This window comes from Hypanus sabinus, chromosome 22 (genome assembly GCF_030144855.1).
Source record: "Hypanus sabinus isolate sHypSab1 chromosome 22, sHypSab1.hap1, whole genome shotgun sequence".
NCBI classification, from domain to species: domain Eukaryota; kingdom Metazoa; phylum Chordata; class Chondrichthyes; order Myliobatiformes; family Dasyatidae; genus Hypanus; species Hypanus sabinus.
Window position 1 is genome coordinate 15,599,355 of NC_082727.1, and position 24,194 is coordinate 15,623,548.

General features: G+C 40.2%; 1 protein-coding gene across 1 annotated transcript in view; it reads left to right on the forward strand.

Annotated features, from left to right (window-relative positions):
- The window catches only part of pi4k2a (phosphatidylinositol 4-kinase type 2 alpha), a 32,471-nt gene extending 9,821 nt beyond the window's left edge, over positions 1-22,650 (forward strand). Inside the window, exons 3-9 of the mRNA XM_059947107.1 lie at positions 697-828; positions 2,548-2,701; positions 4,819-4,880; positions 7,168-7,267; positions 9,127-9,260; positions 11,638-11,697; positions 15,831-22,650. Coding sequence (XP_059803090.1) covers positions 697-828; positions 2,548-2,701; positions 4,819-4,880; positions 7,168-7,267; positions 9,127-9,260; positions 11,638-11,697; positions 15,831-15,989 — 801 coding nt within the window. The 3' untranslated portion in view covers positions 15,990-22,650. The remainder of the gene's footprint in view (positions 1-696; positions 829-2,547; positions 2,702-4,818; positions 4,881-7,167; positions 7,268-9,126; positions 9,261-11,637; positions 11,698-15,830) is intronic.
- Positions 22,651-24,194: the final 1,544 nt, after the last annotated feature.

The following is a 24,194-nucleotide window of genomic DNA, read 5'->3' on the forward strand; positions in this document are numbered from 1 at the left end:
GCTGTGGCCTGCAGCCATCGTGGACTCACTTTCAGGAGCACTGGTTCTTGTTTTGTGTGTTATTTGCTTACTTTATTTTTATTGCTTGCAGGATTTGTTTTTTTTTCTCCCACATTGGATGTACGCCAGTCTTTGTTGTTTTTTTTTGTGTGTCTTATTATGTTCTTTGTTTTGTGACTGCTTGCAAGAAGATAAATCTCAAATTGTATACGTGTATATGCGTGTTGTATATCAGTGCTTTGTTTTAGCGTTGTTATCATTTCTATCACACATGTTGAATTGACTTTTGGTGCTTCCAGTAACATTCATAGGACCATATGACAATATTTTATACACTGCAGCTAATTTTCTCTCAAACTCTGTGAAATCTCAATAAAATAAAGTTAGTGTAACATGGCTATCTTAGCAACTTTTTGTCCTCATTGCAGATGGTACACAGCTTAACAAAACATCATTGGTTATGTAGCAAGTTTGCAACTGTTGAAAGAATCTAGTAGGACAGGTTTGATACCTAGGAATGCAGAATTAATGTTTGAAAAATGGCTTTGAAGTAACAAATCAGCCATGATTTTGTTGACAGGTGGACTGGGTAAAGGAAGTGCGATGACGTCCTCCTGTTCACTGCAGCTATCTGAACTGGGTTGAGAGTTAAGATTGCAAACTGCTCTTAAAGCTGTTTTCTTTTTCTTTCTCCAGGTGGTACGATTAGCAAGTGAAACTTTCAATTACAGTGCAATTGACCGAGTGAAATCCCGGGGAAAGAAGCTGGCACTCGAGAAAGTGCCAAAAGTGGGACAGCGGTTTCACCGGATTGGCCTACCTCCCAAGGTACAAAGTTCTGATTAATAACAGCATTTGATCATGTTGGTTGCTCCTTCTGCACTAAATCATGCGTTTATTCTATTTAATTGCAATATGGGCTAAACATCGGAAAATGAGACCGGCTTAGGTAGGCACCTTGATTGGTGATGATGAATTGGGCCAAAGGGCCTGTTTCTGTGCTGTATGATGCTGTGACTGTGCTTAATTTCTTACTCGCGTGACCTCCCCTCCAAGAGGACCACAACCTTGTCATGCCTCAGTGACCTGGAGAGCTATGTTGGCTGGAGGCTCTTTGTAGGGTCACCCATGCCAAACAGGTCAAAGGGTATAGGCCGGACTAAGAGTGGTCCACTGGTCCTCCAGGTTTGGGGGTTCAGCTCAGGGCTGACAACTGTGACTGGTCAGAAAACAATTGTTAAGGAACCAGCAATAAAGAATCCTTCTATACAAACAGAGATAAAGGATCTTCATTGCTGCCCTAAATGCCAGCAGGATAATGGGCAGTAAGTAAGCAAGTCACATGACTTCTGATAGCAGAATGTCAATTCTAAGACAATATATTGTTCCAAGCACCCACCCATCCCCAGTGCTAGTTGGTTTACTTTGGTTCCAGTTCCATCAAATTTTGATTTTTAACATTTAATTCAGTCTTTAGCTCAGCAATCTGAGATTCACCTCTTTGAGATTATTGTCTATTTCCAATCTTGGTTGCTGTGTCAGTAAAAGTCATGTGAGTAAACAGTCAGTCCACTTCTTCAATCTTGCCTCTCCAAATAATCTTCTCGAGGCTTGTTAATCAGGACGAAGAAGCTGTGACAGGTATAACACTTCGGTTCTGGTGTAATTTTTTTCCCTTTAAGTTCAAAGTTCTAAGTAAATTTACCTATAATGTCACCATGCCTCAGTGACCTGGAGAGCTATTGGTTATTTTAAAACAAACCAAAACCGCTAAGAGACGAGCCAGGGTACTCGACACTGATGCAATTCCAAATATCAAATTTTCAAATTGAAAAGGTTCCTTTATTACAAAACCAGCAAAGATGGACGATCTTGTAACAAAAAACTTAACAAATCTACTTAGTGATATAATGGTCTAACTTTCAGTCTAATAGTATTCCAATTAGTGGTCAAAATACCCTTCTGTGTGGCTCAACTCCTCTCCACTAGACTAGACCAAACAACAAACTAACCAACGAGAATATGTAACTACCTGTATACTCATTTACTTCTACCATGCCCTGACCCATAATAAAAGCGCCAAAAACTACAATATAGACAGAAAATAAATGCATGGCTCTAATGGACAGAAATTAAATACATAGCTTCTACAAATACCCTGAGATTCATTTTCTTGCCAGCATTCACAGTAACTACAAAGCAACGTACTAGAGACGGTGAATAATCTCATACGACAAAGATGGTCAAACCAGTGTGCAAAGGACACTAAACTGCAAATATAAAAAGAGGGGAAAAAAACAGTAATAATAACTAAATAAACAATAAATAACATAAAGGTTCCTCTGGACCAAGATGCACAATACAGTACATATAACATGCACAACACTAAGTAATATTACCACAAATAAATTAACAAATAATAAAATATATTCCAGAAGATGGATATCTACATCTGCAGGATCCAAATTGCCTGATCCTTTCAGAATATTTTCCCTGCTTCTAAATTTGGCAGTAAAAGCGGAGTTTCTTCTACTCTTTTCCCCTCAGGTCGGTTCCTTCCAGTTGTTTGTTGAAGGTTATAGAGATGCGGATTATTGGCTGCGCAGGTTTGAGGCAGAGCCTTTGCCTGAGAAGACAAATCGACAGCTTCAACTCCAGTTTGAGAGGCTGGTGGTGCTGGATTACATAATCAGAAACACGGGTTAGTGGCTTTTTTGAAGTTGTTTTCTCTTCTGCTGCAACTGAATGATGACTTCCCCTTTATGAGTGTGTGCGCTCAGGCAGTGTGTGACAGCTCTAAAGGCCAGCGTCGGCATTGTTGAAACTTGCTCTTACAGTTGTAGTGCAAGTTTTTGTTTGGTCAGGGCTGGGCTGGATTGGCTGGTGGCAGGAGTGTACATGTCAGAATTTGATCCATGCCCCTTTGATCTGCATTCTCAATACATCTGGCTTCTTCATCCTTCCTTTCCAGTCCAAATGAAGTGTCCCCTCCATAGATGCTACCTGACCTGTTGAGTTCCACCAGTGTTTTGTGGGTCTCTGGATTTCCAGCATCTGCAACACCTCTTGTACTTTTGATTTGCAGCAAGGTCTCGTCGATGTATGTCTACCCTGAAGAAGTTTAAATGCACTCTTTGACAGGAGTTCATTGACACTCTCACTGTTACCTTTGTGATCTCTGCTGCCCTCTGACTCTTCAACCATGTGCTCACCCACACTCGCTACCATTCTGTCCTCTCTATTCCTTTCCAATCCAGATCAAGGGTCTCGGACCAAAGCACCAGCTGTTTATTCCCCTCCACAGAATCTGCCTGACCTGCTAAATTTCTCCAGCATTTTGTGTGTGTTGCTCTGACCTGCATTTTTAGTCTTGCTTATGTCTGTCTTTGTTTCACTCCATCTTGTTAACAAAAGTACAACTTTGAAAACAGCACATCACCATGGTAACCTAGGCCTCACCCTGTTAGATATTCCTTTTACCCTATCCACCCAAATGTTCCCCTCCCTTCATCTCAGAACTAACTTGCTTCCTCACTCTCTGTTCTTTGATCGGAAATGCTGTCTGTTTCTCTCTTCACAGATGCTGCTTGACCTGCTGAGTGTTTCCAGTGTTTTCTGTTTTTATTTTCAAGTTCTTGCATCTATAGTTAAGTTTAAGACCATATTAAAGTATTTGCTGCTCAGAAGGAAGAGGTACTAAGATAGACCAAAGCTTCTAACAAATTTAAACAAAGTTAATGTTAATTGTTTTGTCTAGATCTATGGGAGTAAATTGTTATAAGATGGTAACCATTGAAACTCATGGGAAAAATAGTGATGGTGAAAGTTGAGGTCTGGGTATGGTTTTGATATGACATATTGCAAATGTGTTTCCAGGTGGTGTTTCTCCTCTGGCCATTTGGAAAGTGTGTGCACTTCAGTTCCACTTTTAATTCCACAACCACTGAGCACGTTTCCACACTTATGCTACAAATGACTCATTTTGGTGTGTGTTTTACTAGACAGTAAAGGAGAGAGCAGCAGTTCCTATATAGTTGAAAGGTACTGATATAGATTTCAGTTTTAGCTGTATATTGAGGAAGGCCATTGTCCCATGATATGAAGCATGTAATCCTCATTTCAGAATTCCTCAGTGAAAATGGGCTGGCTTGAGAGGAGTGGTTTCAGTTCCCACTGTGGTCAGGCTTTGGATTGACCTAAATTTCTGTTGTGACCTGTATCTATATTCAGTTTGATGCAGAAAGGATGTTAAAGGCAATTTCCTTCCTACTTCTTGAAAGATCCTTGGATAACTGCTGGGATTTTCATTCTGAAGCTGCACAGATCCTCTGGTGGTAATGTTGCAGCTTTCTCTGACGTGTCATTGAAGAATGCATTTATATTTTGTAGTTGTCGGGTGATGGTTCAGAGCTGAAAGTGAGTGTGCGTTACTGCTATGTAATCTACTTGTTTGATGTCAGTTCTCAAGATTAGTACTGCTATACTTCATGTTATACTAACACTGCTATACTAACCACAATGCTAGACCCCAGTTTGTTATTGATTATAAGGAGGATGGCTTCCCCTATCATTACAACAGCTTCGTACCAACAGCCAAATGTATTTTGATTCTAACACAAACCCATGTATATCCTGGTTCCAGTGGTTGACTTAAGCCAAATGAACTGTTCACTTGAGATGAATGATTACATTTTTCTTTGTCCCTGTGAATTTCAAGAGATGTTAATGTCTTAAAGGTGTGTGGAAAAATGGCATTAGACAGTGTGTGTTGACAAGTAGAATCCACAAAGTTCTTCACTAAAGTCTCTCTTTCCTTAGATCGTGGTAATGATAACTGGCTGATTAAATATGACTATCCGATGGATGGGGCTAGTTCGAAGGTGAGTAGTTTTTTTAAATTGTTGATATTGGACAGGTCTTCTTATGGCGTGTATGTATAAAACTTCACAACAGGATAGGAGTGGACTATTCAATGTGTCTATTGGTATTTGTATTTCTTCTGCACCTCTCCACATCCTTCCTCATTTTACTGTCTCATATTCTTTCGGCCTTATACTTAACCCAACTTCTCAAGTAGCTCGTGCAGTTTGCGTCAATTTTTCTGCACTCTCAGGTAAAGGGAACTCTGAAGAATTTTTCTGCTGTCGTAAATTGATTGTTACTAGTTTTCCTTTCCCCATAACTGGAAAACTGTTTCTTCTGAAATCTTTCATTATCTTAAAGACACCTATCTGACACCACCCTTTAGGATTTTCTCCTGGCACCGCCCCCCCCCCCTCCCCAACTACCTGATAATCCTGCACTTGTGGGATTGCTTTTCTGTTACGGTCTTCATAAATAATCTTCCAGTGATAAAATCTATATGGCAACCAAATTTATGCCCAATACTCATTGTAGAACCACAATACTGTGTTTAGAGCAACTTCTCTACAGTCTAATCCTATCCCTCTCAAAATAAACCAACACTATTTTATGGCCCATTATGGCCTTGCCTCTGTCTGGCTGCTTCCTCCATAGTTTTCAAGGCACATGACTTTAAATGCACATCCCTTTAAATGTCAATGAAAGAAATTTTAACTGCATGAAAGTTAAAATAAGCATGCAAATTAGGTTAAAAGATCAGTGAGTCAAGGACGTTTTATCAGATTTATGAAAATCTTTTAGACATGAGAAAGCTATATAGAAATGAGAATGAAATTTTCCAATGGGAGGACTTGCCATTCACACTTAACAAAATAAAGACATAGTAATAAAGGCAAGCATGCTATTGGATGGAATGTGAAACAAAGCAAGTGGCCTCAAATCCAAAATACCAAAAATAAACATGATCTAATTGCTTTGTGGGAACTGTACTTGGAGAGTTGAAAGCTTAGTATTTGAGGAGTTTTGACATTTAGGAAGGACAGACCAAAAAAACCCAGCAAAGGATATCTGTGGAGGACAATCTGTAGAGTGGGAAGATATTATCTTGGTTTGATGTCAAATTAAAATTAGTCTGAGTTGAGCTAAAAAAAAAAATAGTTGGGATAATTTATAGGAGTTTATATAAATGTTTAAGAGCATATAACATAGAACAACAGTACAGTACAAGAGCAGGCCCTTCGGCCTATCACGTACTGAACTAATTCATGTTAGAAATGGCATGATCAAAAAGTTAAAGATATGCGTAATGTGTATTTGTTGCGCAAGGCAAGTTAAAGTTAGAGTATGAATTGGTGAAATGTAGACAAGGTGGCTTGTTGGATCAGTGTGTTGAGGAAGCAACCAGGGTGATGGTTGTTTTGGGTCTTGTTTTGTGCAATGAGGAAGGGTTATATAATCTCATTGTAAAGGGATCTTTAAGGAAGAATAATCACAAAATAATATTTTACAAGTGACATTGTAGTTCAATCTGAAACTAGTATCATAAATATGAAGCAAAACTCTGATATGAGAGAAAAAATGTTTCCTTGCTCCCCACTGCATGTGATATACTTGTCAGACTCAGGTTTATTATCACTGACATATGGCATGAAATTTGTTGCTTTGCTGCAGCAGGACAGTGTGATACATAAACTAATACAAGTTACAAATATTGCATAATATAAATAATTATGAATATGAATAATCGCATGCCATTCAGAAGCCTGACGGCAGAGGGGAGAGCAGATGGGGCCCCATCATTTGTTCACAGGTCTTTGTGGTTGTCAGCTAAGACTCAACAGTCAGAGTGGTCTAATCAGTTCATTAATAATGCTGCCTCTCTAACATTTGTTTGTGAATTAGTTTCTTAATGTCACATGTAGCGAGGTACAGTGAATAACTTGATATGCATGCCATCCATGCAGATCATTTCATTATAATTCATTGAGGTAGCAGAGAAAGGAAAACAGTAACAGCAGAATAAAGTGTTAAAGTTACAGAAAAAATGCAGTGCAGGATGACAAAATGGCCATAATAAGATAGATTTTGAGGTCTAGAGTCCATCTTGACGTAGTAAGAAGTCATTAGAACCCATACTTGAGTGTGGTGCTACATGCTTTAAGGCTTTTGTATCTTCTGTTCCATGGGAGGGAGGAAAAGGAGAATGTCTGTAATGGGTGGGGTGAACACATTAACAATGAGAGTGTGTACAAAGTCATTGGAGGTCAGGCTATTGTTTGCAATCTGCTGTGTTGTTCCTTGCAGGATGCTGACTGGGTTGTAGTGAAAGAACCTATTATAAAGATTGCTGCAATAGACAATGGATTGGCATTCCCTCTGAAACACCCAGACTCCTGGCGGGCCTGTAAGTAAATCGATATGCTGTTGTAGAATTGAAGCAGAATAAGTATTTATTTAGAGATGTAGATGCAGATGCTCTTCTGGCCCAATGAGCCTTGCTACCCAATTACACCCATATAACTAATCAACCTACTAAGCTGTATGTTTTTGGAATGTGAGAGGAAACCAGAACACCCGGTGGAAACACGTGATTATGAGGAGAGCATTCAAGTCAGCAGAGTTTCACAGCTTAGAAGCCATTTTATCCACCCCCCCCCCCCACCCCCCAGGTCTGTGCTGCCTCTTTGAAGGCTCATCTAATCAATCTCAATCTTCGCCTTCTCTTAAATACTGCAAACTCGCGTTGAATATGTACAAATAAATGTTGAATATGCCCTTTAGATCTTCCTTGCTGCCACTTCAGTCCTCTGATTCTATCCCTTATGGCTAGAATCCTAGCGTTGACTGGGTGATAAATTTAACCAAAGATTAAAGACACTGATCTTGTTGTGACTTCATATTTCTGATGTGTAGGCAATCTTCTCCATGAACCAACCACTGGTCACTCTTGTTAGTCATTTTTGTAATTTCTGTGATAATTGGAATTATTGAGATTATGGGAAAGATTGGCAACACTTGATCTAGTTCCAGTCAGCCGCAATGGGTTTGAATATCTTCCTTTTCAAAAGGCCTGATCATTCACAGCCTGTTTGGACTAATTCTGTTTGTATTTTTGGATGGATGTAAGGATTGGATGTGGAATATTTCCAGAAAGATAGGTGCCAAGAATGACAGAAAACAATGAAGTATAAAGGTGTTGCATGAAATTAACACAAGGGGGTTGTGCAGTGACTAGGAAGAGTGACAAGTGACCAGATCAGGAGAAATGTGAAAACATCTTTAACCTTTGGTTAAACTTCTCACCCAGTCAACACTAGGAACCTAGCCGTAAGGGATAGAATCAGTGGACTGAAGTGAGAGCAAAGAGAATCTAAAGCATATGTACAAGTATACATGCACATAAAGATACACGTACAAGTAAATTCAGCATTTACTTGTACATGTATTTCAACATGTACATTGAAACATACAGTGAAATATGATTTTTGTGTCATTGAGCAATGCAGCCCGACTATATGCTCAGGACGGTCTGCAAGTGTCCCTATGCTTCTAGTGTCAGTGTAGCATGCTCGCAATTTAGTAACCCTAATCCGTGCATCCTTGGAATGTGGGAGGAATCCAGAACACCAGAGGAAAGCTACCTGATCATGGGGAGAATGTACAAACCCCTTACATCAGCATTATTCATTTATATATATTATTGGTTTGGGGTAAAGCCCAAAAATCCTCTCTGCACAATTATATCTGTGTGCCTACTAGTCCGTACATCTTTGGAATATGGGAGGAAACCAGAGCATCGGGAGGAAACGTGCGATTATGGTGAGAAAGTACGAAATTACAGACAGTGGTAGAATTGAACTCTGGTTACTGGCCTTGTAAATGTATTACGCTAACTGCTACGCTACTGCACTGCCCCTAAATAACAGACTTACAACTTTAAAGAGCTTTGTAGGCATCAAATAAGAGAAATGGACCAGTAGGAGATGTTTAGATAGGGTCCATTGTCTTCAAATAACTGTCAGAAAAGGCAACTGACAGGACCAAAAGTGGTTCTGAGGTATCTTTTTCAAAGGGGCGGTTATCATTGTTGTTAAAGGTGTTAGATGTGTTCACAATCTCTTTTGCTTATTATTAACCCATTGGAACGAGGTTTAGGCAATGTGGCCTTGTTTGTCTTATCACTGGCAAATGGCTTGTTTGATTGTTACATGCAAAGGAACATTTAAAATAAAGTGTAAGGAAGTTCTTTTACCTCATTTTTAGATCCATTTTACTGGGCCTGGCTACCTCAAGCAAAGATACCATTTTCCCAGGAAATTAAGGACCTCGTTCTTCCGAAGATTTCTGACCCAAACTTTGTAAAAGATTTAGAGGAGGATCTTTATGACCTCTTTAAGGTTGGTATCTTTCAAAAACAAAACACTCTGCATTTGGCTGTTAGAGAACAACAGGACTTGATCCTTCCATGTGAAGTCTCCAGAATGCATAACTGTCACAGGTTGGAGAGTGCAAACCTTGGCAAAAGGTACACGTATGTTTGTTCCGTATCTCAGGAGCCGTAGTTTCATTATTTGTAATGACTGTGATGACAGGATTGAGTTTTCTTACGTTGTACCTATGCAGGTAAGGTGCAGAAACCTAACACTGTGGGAAGCCGTTTGCTGATGACATTTTCACTGTCCATTTGAATAAAGAGAATTATTCTGCAGAATAACAAAAATCTGAACTGATTCCACAACCTATGGACTTGTTTTCAACTCATGTTCTCAGTATTAATTTTCTATTTGCACAATTTGCCTTCTTTTGCACATTGATTGTTTGACAGTCTTTATGTTTAGTTTTTCATAAATCCTATTGTATTTCTTTGTTCTGTTGTAAATTCCTACAGAAAAATGAATCTCAAGGTAGTATATGGTAATATACAGTACTATGCAAAAATCTTAGGGGCATGTCTATAGCTAGGGTGCCTAAGACTTTTGCACAGTACTGTTAGTAATTTTATGTAATGTACTGTACTGCTGCCACAAAAAAAATCATGACATATCTGAGTGATGATAAACCTGATCCTGGTATTGTAAACTGAGAGTGGGAAGGGGGCAGGGAGAGAAGAATCATTGTTAGGGAGAGGGGAGGGAGCAGGCTGCACCAGAGAGACAATCCATAATGATCTATAAACCAGTTGTTTGGAATCAAATGACCTTGTCTGGTGTCTCAGGGCTGGGTGTGTCTTCATCTGTACCACTCACTCGCCCTGGCACTCCTCGTCTGTCACCTGGCCCACGTCCTTCCTACAGCACTCCACTCTCTACATGTTGACAAATACACTACTGTGCAAAAATCTTAAGCACCCTAGCTAAACAGGATATACTGTATTTCCCTTAGACCTCTGCACAGTATTGTATATGTACTTTGATAATAAATTTTACCTTGTTTTGAAATATCTCTCTGACAAACAGATGTCTGAAGAGAACATCTTGAGTTGTATGCTGTCAATATTTAGTTCAGTGGTATGCCTGTCAGACTTCAGTTGAGTGTGATTCTTGCTTATCCTTATTTATCCTTGCAACCGGAACAAGTGCTACACCTGCCCCTACACCTACTCCCTCACTACCATTCAGGGCCCCAAACAGACCTTCCAGGTGAGTCTCTTGGGGTCATATACAGTGTTTGGTACTCCCAATGTGGCCTCTTGTATATCGGTGAGACCCAACGTAGATTGGGAGACCGCTTCACCAAACATCTGTGCCCCGTCTGCCAGAACAAGTGGGATCTGCTGTGGCCGCCCATTTTAATTCCACTTCCCATTCCCATTCTGATATGTCCATCTATGGCTTCTCCCTGTCGGGCTAAGGCCACACTTAGGTTGGAGGAACAACACCTTGTATTCTGTTTGGGTAGCCTCCAACCTGATGGTATGAACATCGATTTCTCAAATTTCCAGCAATGCCTCTTGCCCACCCCTTGCCCCGCCTTTATCATCTCCCATCCCTTGTTCCTCTCTTCTGTTATCTCCTTGCCTACCCATTGCCTCCCTCTGGTGCTCTTCCCCCTCCCCTACCTTTTCTTTCTTCCATGGACTTCTGTCTCTTTCACCAATCAATCTCCTAGCTCTTTGCTTCATCCCTCCCCCTCCAGGTTTCACCTATCACCTGGCGTTTCTCTGTCCCCTCCCCCCACCTTTTAAATCTACTCCTCAGCTTTTTATCCCCAGTCCCGCCGAAGGGTTTCAGCCTGAAATGTCAACTATTTTTTCCGTAGATGCTGCCTGGCCTTCTGAGCTCCTCCAACATTTTGTGTATGTTGCTCGGATTCCCAGCATATGCTGATTTTCTTTTCTTTCTTGCTGATCATATTTTTTTAATTGCTTTATATTTTGCTGCTAAAGTAGGCAGGGCCATACTGAATGCTCCCTGCCTGCAGTTCCAAGAACAGATTATTGAGGTTTTAGTATACATAGATTTAAATACTGTCTAACATGTTTTGCACTCAATCCCCAAACATTTCCCTGTGCCCCTTTTGCAGTGGTGTGGTTTCCTGAGAGCTTATTTGAAGTCTCAAAAGTTGATACTTTGTGGAGACTGCTTCAGAAACGCCCAGTTCTGTTATTTTCTGATTTTAAAAAAATGCACTGAATAGTTTAGTTTCTGCTTTCCAATATAGGAGCTATGGCCTATAACTTTGCGTCTGTGGAATTCTTTAGCAGTGATTTTAGATATATACAGGATGTGAGGGCTTTGTACAAGTTTAAAATATCATTTGCTCTTATATTTGCAGGAAGATCCTGGTTTTGATCGAGGACAGTTCTACAAACAAATTTCTGTCATGAGAGGGCAGGTGAGGCATTGCTTGTATCTCCTAAAACTGCCTATAGTGTGCTTGTGAAATTAATCAGCTATAGCAACCTTATAAAGAAAGGCAGTGCACAAGGGTCCCTGAGAGAGAGAATGCCCTGTGGGTCAAGGCGTGAGTTATTGAAAGCCCAGCATGAAAATTGAGGTTGGAGGTTTCCACATCGTTCATGAGTCTGAATGTATGTTCATTTTGAAAGTGAAGTGTATAAAATATCTTTTGAGACTCAATTTTGGAAAGTTACCATGTAATAATAGGCACAACTACTGAGAGTGCCCTTGCAGAGTTATCCTTGGCAGTCAGCCACCTGTGATCTTTCTCTTCACCTCTACCACAGCAACCACAATATAGGGCTTCAGTTCTGTTGCCCTGACACGGTTAGCTTGGGTTGTGAGCCCAAAATGTACCATGCAACTCGATCCTTTGTAGAGTTTGAAACCTTTTGTCTACATGCAGTTGTGGCAACCAGAACAAGAGGCACCTGTAATTATCGAGCTGCCTCCCACAGGGCATTAGTCTGACCACATTTGGAGTATTGTGAGTAGTTTTGGGCCTCACATCTAAGAAAAGATGTGTTGACATTGGAGAGGATCCCGAGGAGGTTTACAAGAATGATCCCAGGAATGTGTGAGGAGCGTTTAGTGGCCCAGAGCCTGGACTCACTGGAGTTTAGAAGAATGAAAGGGGATCTTATTGAATATTGAAAGGCCTAGATAGTGTGAAAGTGGAGAGGATATTTGCAGTGGTGGGGAAGTCTAGGACCAGAAAGTTTAGCCTCAAGAAAAGGATGCCCCTTTAGAACAAAGATAAGGAGAAATTTCTTTAGCCAGAGGGTGATGAATCTGTGGTATTCATTGCTGTGGATGGCTGTAGAGGCCAAGTCATTGAGTGTATTTAAAGAGGAGGTTGATAGGTTCTTGACTAGTAAGGGTATCGAAGGTTATGAGGAGAAGGCAGAAGAATGGGATTGGGGTGGAATAAATCAATCATGATGGAAAAGCAGAGCAGACTCGATGGACTGAATGGCCCAATTCTGCTCCTGTGTCTTGTGGTCTTACAGCTGAAAGAAATGTAAGACTGCCTAACAGCTGAACGCAGGTGCTGTAATTTGTCACTCCAAAGAACTGGTGGTGCCTCACTAGGTATCTTGTTCACACTTTTGAGCACTTTCCATATGCATGAACTTAGCAGGTTCTAATATTTCTAATCAAAAGTCACTGAAAGCAGTGAGACGTCAAATGGAGTTTTAATTTTTTTTTAGCTTTGAAAATTAAAAGTAAAATTGGATAACAAATGGATGGTGTGACCTATATGTTACTGCAGGATCTAATCAAAATGGTTCCTAATTGACTGAATTTGGATGATCAGTAGATGACTGTGAATGTGGTGGAAAAAATTGCACTTATGCTAAATGCCCCTCACATGCCAATGTCATTGACATAGAACATGTCTAGACATAGAACACAGTTCAAGCCCTTGACACAATGTTGTGGCGACCTTTTAATCCACTCTGAGATCAATCAAATCCTTCCCTCCCTTGTAGCCCTCCATCTTCTATCAGCTATATGCCTATCTAAGTCTCTTAAATAACTCTAATCTATATGTCTCTACCACCACCTGGGCAGTGCTTTTCACACACTTACCTCTCTGTGTAAAGAACCTCTGACACACCCACTCCCTACACTTCCCTTAATACATGAGTTATGCTTTCTTTGTATTAACTATTTCCACCCTTGGCAAAAGGTGCTGGCAGTCTACTTTCAACGCCTCTTACCATCTTGGACACCTCTATCAAGTCACTTTGTCCTCCTATGCTTAAAGACAGAAGCCCTAGCTTGCTTAACCTTTCCTCATAAGGCATATTCATTAATCCAGGCAGTAAATGTTCTGAATAGTATTTTTTTAAATTGTAAAAGGCATTAGTGGACTGGACTCTGCAGGTGTGATGATGCTTCTGAACAGCTGTGGTTCCTGATTTTGAGCCATTGATCTGAAAGTCCAAAAGGCTTGGGTTGTAGTAGGGAGACTGAAATAGTACCTGATGAAAACAGCGCTATTCAAGTTTCTCATCTTGTTGGGGAAAAATTCATACTGGAGGTAATAAAGGACAGCTTATTAAAGCAAAAAAAAAAGGCATCCTACAGTTGCAAGAAAAAGTTTGTGAGCCCTTTGCAATCATCTGGTTTTCTACATTAATTACTCATAAAATGTCTGCTCTTCATCTAAGTCACAATAATAGACAAACACAATCTGCATAAATTAATAACAAGCAATTGTACTTTTCACGTCTTTATTGAATACAATGTTTAATCATGCACAGTACAGGCTGGGAGAAGTATCTTACCCCCACCGAATGTTTCTTGTAGCTGTTGATCAGATTTGCACAGTGGTGAGGAGGAATTTTAGACCATTCGTCCATTCAAAGCTGCTTCAGTTCAACAATATTTCTGGGATACCTTGCATGAATGGCCCTCTTCAGGCCATGCCACAGCATCTCACTTGGGTTAAGGTCTGGACTCTGACTTGGCCATTTCAAAACACCATTTTTTTTTTCCTATTTAAACTGGTCTGTTGTTGATTTACTCTTGTGTTTCGGACCATTGTCTTGTTGCATCATCCAACTTGTATTGAGCTCCAGCTGACGGACTGCTATGATATTCTCCTATAAAGTATCTTGATACAATTTTGAATTCATTGTTCCCTCAACGATTGCAAGCTGACCAGGCCCTGAGGCAACAAAGCAACCCCAAACTATAATGCCCATTCATTTTGGCATTGGTGTGCAGTGTCCTTTTTTCTTCAAATACAGCAGTGTTTTTTGCCAAAAAGTTCACCTTTTGTCTCATTTGTCCACAAAACATTGTTCCAGCAGTGTTGTGGAACACCCAGGTGTTTTTTGTTTTTGCAAACTTGAGATGTGCAGCAATGTTTTTTTTTGGAGAGCAGTGGTTTCCTCAGTAGTGTCCTTCCATGAACACCATTCTTGTTCAGTGTTTTTCTTACAGTGGACGTAGGATCGAAGACTTTAGGAAGTTCCAGAGATGGCTGCAGGTCTTTTGTTGTTACCCTTGGGTTCTTTGCACACTGTGCTCTTGGTGTGATCTTTGCAGGATGCCCACTCCTAGGGAGAGTAGCAACAGTACTGAATATCCTCCATTTGTAGACATTTCCTCTTACTGTGGACTGATGAACACTCAGGCCTTTAGAAATGTTTTGTAGCTGTTTCCAGCTTCATGCATCTCTACAATTCTTCTTCTCAGGCCCTCTGAAAGTTGTTTTATTGGCATGGTGCACATGAACAGGACTTTCTTGAGAAGAGCAGGCTCTGTCAGTAACCTGACTTTCTGTGTCTTTTTTTTATATAGGGCAGGGCACCTCTACAACCCATACATCCAATCTCATCTCATTGATTGGAAAACCTGACTCCAAATAGCTTTTGTAGAGGGCATTACCCCAGAGGTTCACATAGATTTTTGAACCTAGACTGTGATTGTTTAAATGGTGTACTTGGTATTGCAGAGAAGAAGTACAATTGTTTGTGTGCTATTAGTTTAAGCAGAATATGTGTGTCTGTTATTGTGACTTAGATGAAGATCAAACTACACTTACAAGTAATTAACACAGAAAACAAGGTAATTGCAAAGTGTTCACAAACTTTTTCTTGCAACTGTAAATACTAGAAGTCTGTAAAAATGCTTGAAATGGATTAGGCAGTCTCTATAAAGAGAAAAGCTCTTCATACTATTTCAGTAATAGAAGGTCTTGATGTTAATTCTCCATTGATACAGCCTGCCCTTCTGCACACAGCCAGTGTTTTCTTCTGGGCCCTCCGGCAAAGTAAGGGTTGAAAGCCGTCTCCTGAAGTTGATTGTGTAAAGAACTCAAACACAGAAACACTTAAATACAAGAGATTCAGCTGATGCTGGAAATCCAGAGCAATACACACAAAGTGCCAGAAGAACTCCACAGGTCACGCAGCACCTGTGAAGATGTATAAACTGTTGATGTTTTGGGCTGAAATCCTTCATGAGTACTAATAGAAGCATACTTGTGATTAATCTCTTATGTTGTTTCCAATCTGACATTGTTTTCTCTTCTCTCTCCATCCCAATCCCAAGATTTTAAATCTCACGCAGGCTCTGAAGGATGGGAAGTCACCTCTGTTGCTCATTCACATCCCACCCGTCATTGTTGAAACAACGCGAAGCCACCATCGTAGCAGTGACTTGTATACACAAAGCTTCCAGAGCAGAAAACCTTTTTTTACATGGTGGTAGCATGGCCGAATATAGGGAGAGAAACCCTGTTACATGCACTGATTGACAGTCCTGATAATTCGCATCTCCTCCGCTCCTTGCTGATGAGGACTCTGGGCTCACTTCACGTGTGGAGAGCGAGAGAGGTCAGCTTTGTCTGTTGTCCTATGTATGACCATTGCACAAGATGCCAATACATCTCTGAGAAATGTTGAATGAAGGGGATTCTTCTGGGCGATTTGCACTTAATTCAAGCACCCTTCCCTGAAATTATCCATTGTTCCTCAATTCCTCTGATGGCTCAGATGCTTGGATACCACTGGACTCTGTAATGCTGCTTCTGTTGAGCTAATTTATGATGTTTCGGGCACAGAATTTTCTTGGTGTGTCTTATCTCTGCCCTTTTCACTGAGCCCCAAAACTGGAAGTTTTTTTTTGCACTAAAATGATATTGGTTCAAATTGCAACCTAGTGCACTTCATGATAAAATAGGTAGAAGTTAGAGCTGGAGTAATCTGCTATAATCATGGTCCATCCCATTCCACTTTGCAGTGTATTTCTGCTTTTACAGAGGAAAGTGCATGTAGGATAAAGGAGAGCTGTGGATACAAGAAGTGATCATGCTGTACTTGTGAAGAAAATCTGTCAGAGAAGACATCGGCCTCTGTCAGCTGGCGAGTGGGAGGGTAGCTGCACAATCACTTGATCTCTCCATCCACTTGCAACAGTCTGGATCCCAGCCAGATCAAAATGTTTCACGTTGCTGGGTTTGCAACCCTTTGGCCTTAAATCTACAGCATGAGTTTGCAGTTCTGTAGATAAAAATTGCACCCGTGGCACCCTCCTCCTGCCCTCTTCCCCAACCTTCTATTTTATTACATTGTACATGTCCTATCAGGGGAAGGGATGTGCATGTAAAATGGTATTCAGTCTACATAGCTTGATTGTGATCAAGGAGTAATCTAACTGTAATCAGAAGCTAATATAGCATGTATATATATACATATATATATATATAAACCAAAATAATGGTTAATGCAAAAACTTTGCACAAGGGTCCTGTAACTGCCCACTGTTTCTAGTGCACCACCTCTTGGCTTTAATGGTTTTTATCTTGCTGTGACTGAAGTATGCTCAGCAGATTCCTATTCAGGTTGGAAATATTCCTCTTTGCCAATCTTTCTGCCTAACAGAATGCTTTATTCTTTTGCTTTTCCAAACTTCAGTTTACTGTTTTGGAGCACTTATGCCAGAGCAAGAGGAGGAGATTCAGATCTTTTAAATTGTCAGCTCTTTGGGTGTCCAGGTGCTGGGTTGTGGATATCGTGTCCTTTTCTTAATTTTCCCTCTCTCCCTGCTTTCTAATTGGGTGGGAGGTGAGGGGGTGGAGTAGATGGGGTTGCCAGATATTGAGCAGAGGGGATGTCGACTATATTCGAAGAGAAGTTATGTTCTATTTAGGTAATCTGATGGTCTCTCTGTTTAAGTAATCTGTTCCTCTTGCTTGGGCAGCTGCCTCACCCCCTCTGCTTGTCACCTACAGCGAGGTTTAAAGACTCTAATATTCTGTGTCATTGTAACCATGAAATGATCACTCCACAAGAGGAGATAATGACCTTGATATTTTTAAAATGGTTAACATGAGAAAAAAGCTGCTTGGGCATTGTTTGAATTATGGACACATCTTTATAGCTAGACTCTTAACTGGTTTGATTGAAGAATCGGCTTACCTGTATCTGATATATTTAAACAACAATTGAAATGGTGCCCTTGTCCTATATTCCTCCTGTGGTGAACCAGAAGTACTAAATTCCAGGGAGGCATATTTACCTTGTTGCCCTTAACATCACCCATTCCTGAATTTTGAGAGGGAGCTTGAGAGAAAGAAAAGGTATCTACGATATCCCTTGTCAGACTCAGGATTGAAACGTACATATTAACGCTGCTGCAGTATATAAGGTTATTTCAGGAGTTCCGACTGGTCTGGATTGTATGCTTCCCTCGTCCAGTGATTATTAACACTCAATCCCGCATCTTTACAGAATCGACTCCCTAATTATTATTGAGAAAGGATGGGGCCAGGTATGTGATGTACTTTCTAAACTTGCATTGATAGTCTAGGTTGAAGGCAGGGAGTCAACATTTGAAAGCTTTCCTGTTTTATGAAATGCTTTGTCATCCACATTTAAAGAAAAATTCCACTAAAGTGAGGCAGTCGCAAAAGTTGTAAGGCAGTCTATACACTCCTTTTCCTTTGTCATTGGCCACTTTAAATATTAGGGATGCATTGATGTAGCAATTATGTTACCTCCTTACTGTAGGGCCTAGTGTTGCTCAGTTGTAATATGTAGTATACCCTTCACTCAGACTAAACCTAATTAACGTGGGAACACAAGTGGTGTTTGCTTACTAGCCAATCCTTTTTGTCTTCGTCAGTGGAAAACGAACCTTCTTTAATTGGACGTGGCCAGTCTCCACGTGAATACTTTAAGGAAGAAAAACTATGCAATTGATGTGGGATTTTCATTGTACCAGCTTTTTTTTTGTCGGTGTTACAAGCTTGTCCATCCCTTCTCTTCCAGCCTTTCCACATTAAAGGTGAAAGGGAATGTGGGTGTTCATTTTTTTTTTTGTTTACCAAAGGAGGCTGTTGGACATAGGAAAACCAAAATCAGTGCAGTTAGTGCTTTGGATCATCTGCTGTGAAATTTAATTTAGTAAAATTGAAGAAGTGAATGGTTTATTCCTGGTTGCCCCTAACTGAAAGCATACTTGGAATTGGGAGAGGCAGTGAAGAGTTGATGCACAACTGTTGATTTGTCCATAGCCTGGTATCTACCCAGGTTTTCAGTAGTGTCACTTTGAATTTACTCAAGTAGTCTGAGTCTCTGTCATGCTGTATGTCAAGATTTTAGTTTATAAATCTTTAAATGGTAACATCTGTACTGTCTGACCTTTTCAGCTTCAAATTTTCAATGTTTTGGCCATGTTGTCTGTCCGTTCACTGGGTGATCTTGTTTTACACTCTGACTGAGTTAGCAACAAAACTTCACTAAAGAATTTCTAAAAATATCCTTGTACAACCACTTAATGTGAACAAAGTAAGCAGTGATATGTTTTATTTTCATGAACTCTAGAAAAATTTTCAGGCAACACACAGAGTGTCTTAGTTGCAAATGACTGAGTATTATGTATATTGTGGTCACTAATGTTTTGATCAGTGATCTGTGTAAAATGGACTAGCTAGCTATTGTGGGGTAGGATACTGTGTCCAGCACTTTGCAAACACATTGGGTGACAGTGAAGAAAGATGAGGTGAATTGCACAGTTTCTTGCTTCATTCCTGGGGTGATATTTGAAAAATTGTTGGAATAAATCTTCAAAGTACTTTGCACAATTTTGAATCTAGTAGGTGTTATTTTAAAGCATTATAATTAGATGACAAATTTAAATTAGTCAGCATTCTTCTAAGATTTAAACTTCCATCTGATCATTTTGTGACTCCCAGTGAGATGGAGAATACGCACAATCTAGAACATGGACAATGGATGGTCACACACATACTCAGTCTGATTTAACTTTCCTTGGGTGTTTAAGCCTAACACATATTTAGGTCTATCATTTAAATTATTGCTTGGGTTTAATACTTGCAATCTACATCTGCCAATCGCTGGAGTAACTTTTAGTAATTCTGTATGGAAATTCTATGTGAGGAAGTCTTTAATGGGTGCATGTGTTATGGTGGAGATGACTGAATACAATAAAACTGTATTCTAGTCCAGTTAGGACTGATTTTAAAATGACTACCCCATGGGTCTTTTTGCTTGCATTAGCTGAAGTTGCAGCCTTATTGAATGTGGGGTGAGGATAGCGAATGGAAAATAAAGTTAGGAAATCTTTGAGTGATTTTAGTTTTAATTTTGTAATGGGACAATGAACTTTTAATATAACCATGGCTGATCTAATGGGAGAGATGTCTTGGTGTGTACATTTCTTTTTCCCCATCACAGCCATTTTCCTAGAAGGTATATATATGCACTTAAACTTCAATCTTGTACCCTTCAGAGAAAAACATTTTCAACTTAGTCATTTTAGGTGCAGAGTGGCCGCTTGGATAGAATTCTTGTGGTTACCACTCTACAGAGATAGAAGCAAAATGTAATGGGCAGTACCTCAAGTTGTGCAACTTGTTGAAGTCTCATTAGTTCTGTGTAACTTCTGATGCCCTTCCTTCCCTCTTAATGTCCCCCTTTTCATAATGTGCAGCTTCTTTCAAGGAGTGTGTCCTACCGATCCTCACTAGAGCTGACCATGTTTTGGGGCAATCTTTTCTGCCGATATTTGCGTTCCTTTCCTCTTCCACAGGTATTTCTCACCTCTCCCAGTGGAATGTGCTTAAAATCTGTGTTTTCAAGCAAAAAAACTTCTCTTTAAAGTGGCAGATTTTATGATGTACCAATTCCCCCCACTCCCAAAAAAAAGCTTTAAATCTCTCTACAAATCTTCATGTGACTCATTTGGGACAACACCCACAGAGTCTTGCTCTTTACAATTAAGAGGGAGGTATCCATTTTTATCCCTTTAACTCTGTCTAAATATTATATGCATTTACTTTATCAGTCCTCAATATGTATATTTATTATTTTTTGATGAATGCAGTTCTTATTTCCGCCACCTTCCACATCTTTCTGCATTCTAAGTAGTGTGCTCTGAAAATGGCCGTTTGAATACTTATCTGTGTGGATTAATCCTCTCAAAGTCCAATGTATTTCTGTTGAGGGCCAATGGTGGTCTCACCACATGCTCTCTTATGCAAAATAGTTTGGGGTGAACAGTCAGCTGTTCATGTGTCTTCCCAAATAAGTAGCCAGTTTGCTTAATGATCCAGCGTTTGGTTAGTCGCATGTTTCTGTTAGTATATTAATCAAAAGCTACATGTACACTGGTTTGTTCCACCTTACCCATGTCTTCTCAGATGCAGATTTGAAACTGTTCCAGGATGGCTTGTATTTTGCTCTTGCCCCAAATGTGTGCTGCAGCTTCACACCTTGTAGAACTTTATGACCCCTTATCATCAGATTCTTGTCCTCTGATAGAGAGATGGATGTGAGAGCTTGATTCTGAAATTCCTAATATTGTTTGTTGAGGGTAATTTGTGCCCCCTGATATTGGGAGGTAGTGGTTGGAGTAGGTGGTTGATGATTTCAATCCTGTCATTGTTATCTCCCGTAGCAACCATCAAGAACTCCACGGTCAAAATGAATCCTGAGTCAGTCCCGTCAGAATACTTTGCCATTTTGTAAAACCTGTGCAGTTCCATTTCGACAGCGTTTGATTTATTTGTTCCCTTTGGCATTTAAGGGTTCTGGTGATGGTAAATGTAAGAATTGGAACAATTCTCTTTATTTGATTTGTTGTCTGTCTCCTTTGCAATATTCCGCTCACTTAACCAGCTAACACACAATTTGCAGTTTCACCACTGCCTATTTTAATGAGATTTCTTTCAGGTTTGCAGAGTAATATATTTAAAATTACCTTGGAGAATTTTTTTGCAAGTTAGGTTTTTTTTGAGTCATTCTATATATAGTGTTGGAATACAGTTAAATATGAATCCTGTGGCAGGTAATAGTTATGCCATTTGGGGAATGAACTGTATTTTTATCCTGCTTGGATGCAAACTTCTGTAGAAAATTCCTTCAAGCACCTAACGATCTCACAAGCTATCTGGTCACTTTCAGACTCACATTTGAGGGTTGGAATGAAGAGTCCTTGTGGTGAAGTGCTCCAGCTCAGTTTTCAACTCTGTCATTGAACTAGCAAACCTTTACACTGGTCAAAAACTATTATGCAAGTCTCTGTACACAGTCTTCAATTGTCCATTATGTGGGCAGGGGGTTGGGGGGGGGGGGGAATCTATGATAAAGGTACTGCTCTAGTATTCATTATGCCTTAAGATATGGAATTTATTTTTTTAAAAGATTATTTAAACTACATTATCTTAAAGTATATGTGTGACACTATGGTGTGTACCTGCCGAAAGGGGTGGTCTGCTGTGAATGTGGGGCTCTCGAGATGACTACTAATGCCATCAGTATATAACTGCTTCTCCTTATCAATCCACTCAAAAGGCCATTCTTAATCTCTGCACTTCCTTCGGAAGTTCTGGAAAGGAGCTGGAACTTTGTCTTAAATAGGTTGGTGTAGCTTTTTATTTCTGTACCCATCGTTCAATGAAGAGATTTTGAAATTGATACCTATCCAACATGCTTGGATTGTTGGCTCCCTTTCCAATCAGCCTTGCTTATCTCTCCTGTCAGGGAGCTCAAGTTAGTTGTGTGTAGCATCATGACAGTTTAAAAGCTGCTTTTAGCACCAGTGGAATGGAATGACAAATTTTTCACTATGTTTCAAGTCGCCAGCAAGGGTTGCCAAGCGTGGTATAACACTATTCGACTGTATCGGACCATTACTTATCAGAGAAACTGTTAATGATTAATACTTCTGCCAGTTTAAAATGCTTTATTTTTTTTGCTTGATACTGAATCTGTAATGTATTGTTCTGATAAAGCACTGTATACTCTGTAATGTATTTAAATATATAAAACAAGAACCAAATAATCACTTTCTGCAAGTATAAATCTGCCAAACTACTGTTTAGCATTTGATAAATTTTCTAACGTGACCTGTTTCAGCCCTCTGTTTACATTATTTGTAATGTTAATGATATGATTTGGGGTGACTGAGGGGGAAAATATGGGACCCAGCCCAGAGTGGTTAGATAGGCACGTGGATGAAAGAAAAATGAAGGGCTATGTGGGAAGAAAGGGTTAGATTGAGTAGGTTTAAAGATCAGAACATCATGAGCTGAAGCAACACACACAAAATGCTGGTGGAACGCAGCAGGCCAGGCAGCATCTAAAGGGAGAAGTACAGTCGACATTTTGGGCTGAGGCCCTTCGTCAGGACTGAGTCTCGGCCCGAAACGTCGACTGTACTCCCTATAGATGCTGCCTGGCCTACTGTGTTCCACCAGCATTTTGTGTGTGTGTTGCTTGAATTTCCAGCATCTGCAGATTTCCTCATGTTTGCATTATGAGCTGAAGGGCTGTATTGTGCTATGTTCTATGGTTTTTGAGCCTATCGTTGGAGTGATGACCTTGCACCATCAGACCAGAGCCCTTGACAAGATTGGAGCCAATCCTGGGCAAACCATGATCAATTGTCACCTTGTGATAGAGAGGCTTGTGAGTTCCTGAAACACCAGGAGCGATGCCATCTGGAGTTTAGTCATCTGGTGCATAGCTCTCGTAGGGTCAAAGGTGGAGGTTCCAGACAAAGAGTGATCAAACCAAGACTTCGGCAGTGGAGCTGGTAGAAGATGATGGCACATCACAATGTGGTATAGGCAGAGGAAGGCTGCAGCAGTGAAGGGTACCGTTATCTCGCATTCCATGCCACTGAACTCTGACCCCAATTTGTCAAGGACTGTGTAGTGGATGACCATGCATCAGCCTCCCAGTGTTAAAGTCATGCATGGGCATTCTCCATTAGGGCACCAATAGACAACCTCTCAGGAGCACATCTTACTCGACTCAAGATATCACGCTACTCCTGCTTAATTGTTGTTAACCTCAAACAGTGCCATCTTAGATTCTTGTCCAGAAGTGCAGGATATGTTAGCAGATCCTGAAGTATTGCACAGCACTGAGGAACAAATGACTGATCCTTGCCCATTAGCTCTTACTTATTCCTACCAGATTTGTGTCGACAGCAGATCTGGATACATTGTACTTGGTTTTCTCTAAACTATTGATCCCATCTCTCGACAAGTTCCAGACTCCCATCAATATGGGTGAGGGAGAAATGCTCTCTCTCTCCTAATACTTCTGTCAGTAACTTCAAATCCATACCCCCAACTCTCTTGGGGAAATGGATCTCTCTTATTTACTCTGTCAGTCTCCCTTGCCCCCATAATTGTATACATATTAATTAAATGGCTCCTTTGCTTCAACTTCATCCTTTCCAATCTTTACTCATAATTGCAAATTTTTCTGTTTTGGCAACATCCTTATAAACCTCATCTGCATCTTCCCAACTTCCCTGTAATGTACTGACTAGAACTATTAGTAGTAATTGTGTATAGTGAATAGTAGTACTTGCTTAGCATGGATGAGTTGGGCTGAAGGACCGGTTTCCTTGCTGAATAATAGACTACTCAAGCTCTAT